The sequence below is a fragment of the Pteropus vampyrus genome, unplaced genomic scaffold (genome assembly GCF_000151845.1).
Source record: "Pteropus vampyrus isolate Shadow unplaced genomic scaffold, Pvam_2.0 Scaffold68, whole genome shotgun sequence".
NCBI lineage: Eukaryota > Metazoa > Chordata > Mammalia > Chiroptera > Pteropodidae > Pteropus > Pteropus vampyrus.
The window spans coordinates 6108757-6118865 of NW_011888849.1; the positions used below are offsets into that span (position 1 = coordinate 6108757).

Genomic DNA, 10109 nt, shown 5'->3' on the forward strand with positions numbered 1-10109 from the left:
GTCCTTTAATACTCTATATTTGGGAATGCCCATAAGAGTGGCATAAAGTTGATTAAGTAATGGAGTGCATATGGAAATGCTGTGACATTAGGTAAGTTTCAGTTCTGTGACTACTGAGAGAATGTTAATTGCTGTGTACTGATAGAGGGTCTTGTACTGATAGAAGGTCTGATCAGTGGAAATTGTAAAATGAAAATAAGCAATTTCTATGTTTCTAACCAGCAATTGCTTTTAATATTCCACAAATAGATGTTTTGAAGATTTCTCTGTCATTTTTTCCACTTAAAATTGTTATTTAACATAGATGCTTTTCTAAGGAAGTAGATGGTAATTTTCACTGTACTATATAATCTGTGGAAAACTTAAATGAATTTTCTATAACTCGCTAAATGAACTCTGATCTTTAAGTAAAAACATTCTTATATAATACAGTGACTCAAGTCAGACACTGAATATTCTGCCTGATATTAAACAAAGTCCATCTTATTTTATATTTATTTGTAGGGGGCATTAAAACCATATGATACTTTATATATTACTGCTTTTAGTAACTTATTATATAGGTGTTTGTACATATGTCTTTTAAGTTTAAATCTGAACTACTAATATTTAAAGTATTGTTATCTACAAGGTAAATACCTGTTCTTTGAAAAATGAATTTAAAAAAATCAGATAGATCAGGAAGAAATTATTGAATTTTTTTGAGTGCACTGGGCAAAGTGATCATTTAAAAGTTGTTTTCAAATGCATAGCAAATATATGCATTTTGTGGGCTCTAGTATGAGGCTCTATCTTTATTTCAATGGTAATGCTTTCATAAACATCAGGCACCGTATCTTGGCCCTAGAATGCTATCTATTTGTTTTACCAGGCGACTGCTTCACTTGCCTATCGTTAGAGATGGATTCTGGATTTGAATTTCATAATGATTATAAAATAGTCACTATATCAAGAGTTAACTTAATTTGACATTAGGTGATATTTATTTGTCCATTAAGTTAGCAAGTATGAAAATCTCTGTGTATTTCTCTATTAAGTCTCTTTGCCTGCAACTTCCCCTCTCTTCCAAACCTCTGACAATCTCACAGTATAAACAAATGCTTGCTATCTTTCTCTTGCTCAAATCATTCATTTTACTTACTGATAAAAATCCAATTCGCTCAAAATTCCATTTTATTATCTTTCTTACAGCCTCAGTATTTTCCCACCTTACTAATTTTAGCAAGTTCACAAGCAAAATGTAGTTTTAATTTTTACTTTCAATTTTGAATGCAAAACATGTAGGAGGAAAACAAGTTAAATCTGCTGTTAAAGCTATTTAAAATAAAAGCAACAACAATAAATCATTGACTCCAGAGCTATTGTCCTATAAGTCTCATGATATCAAAGCCATTTCAAAAGGAAAATTACTTTTGCAAATGTTTTTTGAATATTTTGTGGAAAATACTAATGCATTAACTTCAGAAATAACGTGCATTTAACATACCAGAAGAATCACTGAAATGGAACTGAGAAACTGTAATTTATTAATCAGATACAGAGATATTATGATGTTACATACTCATGCATATATTTACTAGGCTTAAAATGCAGTATGATATTTTGCGAATAAAGCATTTTAAATTCCATTTTATGCTTTTAAAAATTTTCTGTTCATGAAAAAATACAGAAAACCTAATATTTTTCTTCTTAAAATCCTTTTATTTCTCTGGTCTTTGCAAATGAACAGCTTACTAACAGTTCAAAGAAATGTTCTTTTTGTTAGCTATTGAATGAATGTTTTGAGCACTAGTTTAGGCTAAGGCCCAATAAGATCTTCACATCATTTTAAGCTGCAAAGAATTCATTTCAACAAATATTAGGCATGACACTAATTTGGTATTAAACTCTAAGCATATTAGCAATTATGATACAATGCACTATTACTTTTGAAGTCTCTGCAGTAAGTTTTCATCATTAATGGTTTATGGTTTTTTTTCCATGCAGAATGTATGATTCTCAACATTATAACTTCAGAACAGCTGACCATTAGAATTTTTATTTATATCTATTTAAATATGCATTTCTGTTGGCTGCATCTATCAAACACATTCTTAAGAATAATATAATTCTTTGTGAGTTAACAGAATAGGTGTGTGAAATGCTGTGCTTAATCAATAGGAAGCCAATATTTCTAAGTTCCAGATTTCTATAATAATAATAAACCAAAGGAGAGCCTTGAGTCCTTGTCTAATTTATCAAAGTATAATTAAAATTCTGTTGTCTGACTCATCCCCCCCTTTATTCCAAAGACAATTCCTGTGGTATATTGTTCAGCCTTGGAGTATATTGCTTTCCTAAAACATTTACACAAACAAATGCATACATTGATTTATAATGTGCCAAAAATAATAAGTATTATTGTTCCAGATCTTTCTCGGTTTTACTTTTCCATGAGTAACTTTGAAAGCAAAATTTAAAAATATTTGTAAAATAGAGAGGCTCAGCAATCCTGAATCAATTAGGGTGACCAGCTGTCCTCGTTTGCCCAGGTCCAAGGAGTACCTAGGACTTTAGTTTTAAAATTGGGATAGTCCCAAGCAATTTTAGAATTAAAACTGGGAGATTCCTAGACAAATTGGTACAAGCTGGTCACCCTAAACTAGAATAAAATGGTACTGGAGTAAAGACAGTTTTTGGGGGAAAGCTTTTAAAACATCTTTTTCCTGCTCTTGCGGGATTTTCCAGCCTTTCCCTGTTTCCACCTCCCCAGCCCTGCAGTCAGGCTAGTTATTGTTAAGGATATGCATATCTTCACTGGATCCAGAACCAAGACAGCAGCGACAGTTGGATGTCCTGCACAAGGCAATGAGAGGCGAGAGTAAGGAATGAGCCCTTCATCAAATGGTCTGGATTTGAATTCAGGCTTTGCCATTTATTAGGTGGGTAATTTTGTGGCTCCATCTTCTGAAATATAAATGGAAATAATGATAATGTCCTACTGTAGAGTTACATGAACAATCCCAGTCATTTAAGAGTTCAAGGAAGTTAGTTATTTTTATTGTGTCCCTGATTAATATTAGCAACTTGAGCAAGGCAGTATGTCTACCAGTAATACTAACTTTCATATCTAGATTCTTAAGGGTACTTGTTACTGCTACCAATTTTCTATGAGGGGTAGTTGACATCACCTAAAAAGCTTAGCTATGTCTCTTTAATTTGTTTCTTGCTATTCAAGATATGCACATGAAATGGCAGAAGAAAATTTCAAACTTAGAATTCTTCCAGGAAATGTAGCATCAGTGGAAGGAACAATTGGATGACAAAATAATCACAATACTTCTGAGGCAAATTATATTTTTTAGTGAAGGATTACAAATTCTACAGACTTTATTTTTAAATACATAGTATGATAAAGCTGCATTATTGAATATTTTATAAAATGATTCAGAGATTTTATTAAGGAAGACATGATAATGCTCTCATTCATGAAGGTTGGGTGCAAAATTAAAGAGCATCAATGTGCCACAGGTTGGTCTGGCTACTATTAGAACTTTTCTTCTGTTAGGGCTATGACAAAGAGAGACTGCTGAAAAGTAAGTTGTGAGTTGACTATGGAATTCTAGAGTATAAACTCATGTTCTTCAGAATTTCATTGTTCTCTGTTTCAGCATCTAACATCCAGATGTAATCCCAGACAGACTATGGGAGAGTTCAGTATATGTCATTCCACTCCAGTCCATTTCAGATTTGTGGTAGTCACTTCGTAATGAGCAGAAAGTAGACTTGTGCCTGGTCTTTGATCTTATAATTTAGTCAACTAAGTTTACTGAGACACATAGTATAATCTGTCTGTTGAAATTTAACTGTAGGACCTTGATTTTTCACATAAAATTTATTTTCAGCATTTACCAGGTTTAGCGCAAATGATGGTTGAGAAAATATTGGAATCACTCAAAAAGTTGGGATAGAAAATCAGGTCCCTCATGATCTAAACAAACCAGTCAAGAACATCACTGAAAAACTTACTTTAAATATTTGTTTTGACTTCAAGGATGGAAGAGAAAAGCTTAGAGTTCTGGATTTTGCATATACAATTATAAAATATTTAAGGGAAAATTGAATTATTTTTTTATAATGTAGGCTAATATAATCAAATATATTTTTATAACTTAAACACCTTTCAAAGTGTAAGTCAATTGTAATAGTCATATCTTCTTGGCCATTTTTTTCCTTTGCATTTATTACAACAGGTTCCTGACTTTCAATGTGAGATTCATCATGGAATATATTCCATTTAAAATGAAAGTTTAATATGGATATATCCTATAGTTGCATGTAGGTATGATAGCATAAATAGTGAAAAATATTCACATAACTCTGTAGAAAAAACCTCACTTTTGTTCAAAATACCTGAATATTTTTTGGTTGAAGGGCTTTTTTAAATTTTGGGGGAAAAATGCTTAGTTTGTTTTCCTTTGTCCATGTCACAGGATTTCTACAAATGAAGAAGAATTTCTACTCTGTGCTGCTCACAGACATTAAGTAACCCCATTTAAATCTCAAATGAACCTTAAACTCTAACCCTGCTTAGCAGTTATCTAATGATATCCATTATACGTTGCTTCTGATATATTTTTAGACATAAATTCTTGGCCTCATGGACCCCTATAATAGATTGATAGGAAAAAGTCATTTAGTTTTAAACATTTTCCCATGGAATTAAAGAATTCCCATAGGTTAAAAAGATAAGAATTTGGCCTTCTGCCTGGAAGAAGGAAAATATCACAGAGGCTCTTTTAGAATAGTGTCAGAAATACGAAATCATAATACTTCTCTGCTTGGCTTAGTTTTAATTAAGACAACAATAATTCAGAACTGTTATTTCTTGCTATCAGTATTTGTAAGTTATTTATGTTTTGTTTATTACAAATGAAAATGTTTTGTGAATTATCCACTTTATATATTACGTGTCCATGTTGAAAAGTAGAAAAATTAAGTGTCTTGTGTCATCCGTATTAAGAGAATTAGATCATAATCTGTGTAGAAGAATGTTTAGGATTATATATCCTCTGTCATTTATACCTCAAGTTACAAACAAGGATACTTTAAATCAAAAAGTTTGCTAACTTGCTGTTGGCTAGCTGGTCAGTCCTCCCTTCCTCCCTTCCTCCCTTCCTCCCTTCCTCCCTCCTTTCCCCCTTCGCTTCCTTCTTTCCTTCTTTCTTTTATTTCTTTCTCTTTTCTTAGCTTAGATAGAAAAAGTTGTATATTCAAAAGTAAAAGTGAGTAAGTTATTTTGGAAACTAATATATGTGTCCTTGGCTAAGTTTAGATTCCAGTGACTGGTTCTGGATTGCAATTCAGTTTTAAATTATTGTCTGTCTACTTTGTTTTAGTGTTAAGGAATGGTCAAATAGAGCTTTGAGTTTTACAGCACTGAGTGCCCAAGAATAGTAATTAGAGAGTGCTAATAAAGATGCTTTAAAATTGGATGAGTTGGTGAAGATTTAGATAAACATTAGGAATTTAGGTAAGTATAAAGTAAATATTTAGGGATTCTAAATATGTGATCCAATGATGGCAGAATTATCCTTGGACAGAAAGGATGCTGCTTAATTGTCATTTTAGGAAATACGGAGTGGGTAGGAATGGGGGCAAGGGTGGATAGAGGCAGGGTGGTACAGTGTACAATTTATTGGAGTCCAGCCAGGCTCCCCCTTTTCTTTATGATCTTCCTTCTTTTTCAAAGTTTGTATCTTGCCTTTCAAGTGGAAGAGTACAGTCCTAACAGTGTGGTTGTCAGGGAACTAATATTTTTAAAGGTATGGTTTAATTTTAGGAGGAACTTTTCGAAACTCAAGAATGTTTTTTCCCCGTTCTCCCCACAACCCACACCTTCCCAAATTAAGCAAATTGAAGTAGCAAAGCCCATCCATAAACAATTCCCCCAGACACTAGCTCAAGATAGTGGAGAAGCTGAGTGGCATTCTAGGGCCCAAACCCTTTTTGACTTTTACTATAAAAAGAGTTCATTAACCTGAGTTTGGAAAGGATGAAAGGTGAAAAGGGGAGTAATTAACAGTCGCAGGTAGAAAGTGGGAATGCTTAGTGGAGGAAGTCAGAACCCCTCATCCCCAACTTCCCTTTCCCAAAGGCACCTGGATGTCAGGAGGAATCCCTCTTAGGCACGGGCTAGCTCTGATCCTCTGAGAGGCAAGTTTCTTTTCAGGCGTTAGCCACCTGTGTGCCGCACTCCCGGTGGGAAAGGTGGTGCGGGAGAAGGAAAAGCTTAGCCACACCGCCCAGGAACCTTCCTTGGTGAGGCTGGCCGTGAAAATACCTCCAGAACTCAGAGCGTTTAGGACGCAGGGTGCGTTCTGCCCACTTAAGTCGCCAGGATTGTAGCCCGTGGTCCTCAAGACTGGTCTGCTCTGGAGCCGGCTCACACCTCCACAGTGTGTGCTGAGTCCTCGCTGTCCTTTTCCTCTCACCTCCCCACCCCCAAAGTGGTGCTCCTGCCTCGCTCCGCCTGCACATCCCCCCCACACGCCCCAGAGGGTTATCAGGCTCCCCACACGCACCGCTGGCTTCCTCTGGCACCCGGCGCGAGTGACCCGGCAGACCAACCACTGCCTCAGCCTCATCCACGTCCCCTTCTCCTGCTTCCCTGCCATTGCGCCGCCGGCTCTTCTCCCCCGCGCTGCAGCGCCCACCGCGTGTCAGGTTTAATCCCGGGGTGGACCTGCTGTTTTGCTCATCCCTACACTCAGCCTTCTCCGTCAGCCCCAAGAAGTGGAATCTGCACTGAAACTCACGGTGGCTGGAGCCGGCGGACTGGGCATGCTCAGAAGCCAGGGCTGGCTTTGGTCTCAAGTAGGAAGCTTTTGCACTCGGGAGGCAGCAGCGACTTTGGGGAAAGTTGATCAGAGAGGGGAGGAAGCCCCAAGACTCGGAGCAGCGGCTGGAAGGAGCCGCCGGCAGCCCGGAAGAGCATGGGCACCCTGCGGGATTTACAGTACGCGCTCCAGGAGAAGATCGAGGAGCTGAGGCAGCGGGATGCTCTCATAGACGAGCTGGAGCTAGAGTTGGATCAGAAGGACGAACTGATCCAGAAGCTGCAAAACGAGCTGGACAAGTACCGCTCGGTGATCCGGCCGGCCACCCAACAGGCGCAGAAGCAGAGCGCGAGCACCTTGCAGGGTGAGACGCGCACTAAGCGGCAGGCGATCTCCGCTGAGCCCACCGCCTTCGACATCCAGGATCTCAGCCATGTGACCCTGCCCTTCTACCCCAAGAGCCCACAGTAAGCAAGGGTTACGCACCGGGGCCATGTGGCACCCTGTCCGTGGGGGAGCTGCGGGTCTCTGTATTGTCTGTCGGCCCCCGCCCCTCCCGCTTGCCATGTCTGTCCTCATCCTCAGAAATGTTTCATTTTAACGGGCATTACTTGCAGGGACTGTGCACGTTTCTAGAGCCAGACTCACTGCACCTATATTGCCTTTGTGTCTTTGTCAGATGTCAAGCTCTTTTTTAAAGAAAATACATACATATGCATTCATATATGCCACCTACTGTACGTAGAGTTTGAATGCGCCCCAGGTGTGTATCCGGTTGTGTGTGTGTGTGTGAGTGTAAGGAGCGGAATGAAAAGCCCCATATCTCAAATGCCTTGGCAAAGCTGCCCATCCAGAAAATCCTAAATGCAGGCTCATCAGACTTGAAATGAAATGCGTCTGATATCGCCCTTACTTTCTATGCTTTTGTGGCTCTCTGGGATTTCTCTACATGCTGGCAGTTCATGCTGGTACCCTTCAAACCTGATTTTCTGTCATCATCAAAGTGTCGAAAATAAGCAAATGATCATATAAAAGGGCAGGTTTTTGATATCCTGAATTGGATGACATTTGCAATCCACAAATGAAAGCCTAGTCCTCTGATTTAAAAAAATATATATACATATTTTTTCATAATGTCTGAGGGAAAATATTGTTTATTTTCTTTAAGGAATTAGCATAATGTTACTCATGGGGCACTTTCTTCTCCCAAGAGGGTTGCATTCAAAGATAGAGAAATACGCTTACCTTTATTGAAATGTAGACACATTGTTTGCTTTACTCCTGACTTCTGATGCAACTGCTCTGGTATTATTCTAGCATTTTAGAGAACTATGTAGTTCTGATGTCAGTGGGCTTCACAACTTGGTTGGGAAAATTGAATGAAACTTGTTATACACCACTCAACTCTAGTTCTTATGAAGAGTAAAGTGGCAGGAACATTAGGTTAACACAGAATAAGCACCCAAATGAATGGTATTTTTAATTAATAGATAATGATGTAATTGATAAAATGAAGAATTTTGATACTCTATTACTAACTATATCACATTGGCTAGATGACATGTGTCAAGGTCCTCTGGAACGCTTCACTTCATAAACAGGAACTAATATAAGGAGAAAGAATAAATACTTGACTATCTCTTTTTGTTTTTATTGGATTTGGGGGAGTTCGACAATATGTACTAATTATATTTTTAAAAACTTAGAGTAGCGCCTATACTTGCTGGTTTCCAAAGAGCATTTACTCTTCCTCATGTAGGTTTAGCTTAATGAGGAGTTTGTAGTCTGTGAGAGAGTGAGAAAGATACTATAAGAATAAACATTGCTGAGATTCTGACCTCACTAAGTTACCCTAATAGTTCAGTAGACTTAGATTTGCCTTAGAAACCTGAATGGTCTGTATCTACTTCAACTTTCTCTGGTAAATTAATTTGCAGTCCTGACACGCTTGCCTGTTTTAGCTAACGAGGTACATGGCCATCTCTCCTGGGCCAAGTTTTGCATAATGAAAAATAACTCAAAAACAGCTCTCCGCATCTTTAAGCATTCCACAGGCTCTCACTTTAGTATCTGCAGGACTTTGGAGTAACGCAGAGCAAATTCCACTTTTATAAAAAGACCATTTTAATAGGTTTTTATAATGAAGCAAGATCAAGCCAGCTGATAACTCCAGTTAAGCATTACATCAGACAAGATCTAAAGGAATCTAGGCAGAAGGGAAGGAGCTGAAGTTTTAGAAATCTCTTAGAGCTTGACGTCAAGAACAACTAGATTTTTTATAAGTCTGTGGTAGAAAATGAAATGAGTGTGGCAAATAATTCTGTCATAATAAACATTTTATCTATCGAACAATGCTGTGCGTTCTGATATTTATTTAATTAACTGTGCTTTAAAAAAGTCAGCTCTTAAGGTATCATCATGATGGTTTGGGTGATTCTGAAGATTTATATTGAAGAAAATGATAGAATGTCTTCCAAGCTTAAATAATTTTGGAAAAACATCTGTTCTTTTTTCACACTTACATAAAGAAAACTAGAATGAAATTGGCTTAAGTGGAAGAGCATACCTCTCTTAAGGGAAAGAGAAGTATATTGTATGCAAAATGATTATTCTCATGTCATTTAAATGATTGTGCAAGAATTAGGAAAACTTACCAAACTGAAGAAGACTTATTTGAATTTCGGTTTATTTCATTATAAATAATTTGATTACACAGACTTACTGTCAACAAGTGTTCGTCTTTATATTTCACCTTTAGTGCAACTTAAATTTAGTCATCTTTCTTAAACTTGCAAGATTATTGTGAGTTCAAGTTAAAATTAAACCATCTAAATAGCATAAAAATGATGTAACTGATTTCAAATTCATGTTCATGTTAGTTTATATTCTCTTTCCATTAGGTGTACGTAACTGCCCAGCTAATGTTCTGCTCTGTTATCTGATGTATGCAAATATATTTGTTTACATTTTGCTTCTGAGATTGTCTTCTGAGGATGATAATTTTTGAAACTTCTGTTTTTTAGTGATTTTTGATCATCTGAAAAATAGCGTAAAATGAAAATTAACTTAAATTGTCTTAACATTTTTGGTTTGGGATTTTTCCCTTTAAGCTAGGAATTGGAGGGAAGGCTCAGTTATATTACAGAAACTGCCAGGGTCCTTCTGCTGAACCTGTGAGATGGGGAAGTGCTTTTGTCTCTTTCACACCTGTATAGAAATAGCCCTTAAGCCCTTTTTATGTTAAGAATATGAAACGAAGAACTGATGTAGCAAATTAGAATTTGTATTCCA

The 10109-nt window shown here is 37.1% G+C and overlaps 1 protein-coding gene across 1 annotated transcript in view; it reads left to right on the forward strand.

Annotated features, from left to right (window-relative positions):
- Nucleotides 1-6974: 6974 nt before the first annotated feature.
- Nucleotides 6975-10109, forward strand: part of PRKG1 (protein kinase, cGMP-dependent, type I) — a 1084330-nt gene continuing 1081195 nt past the window's right edge. The window contains exon 1 of the mRNA XM_011361647.1: nucleotides 6975-7285. Coding sequence (XP_011359949.1) covers nucleotides 6975-7285 — 311 coding nt within the window. The remainder of the gene's footprint in view (nucleotides 7286-10109) is intronic.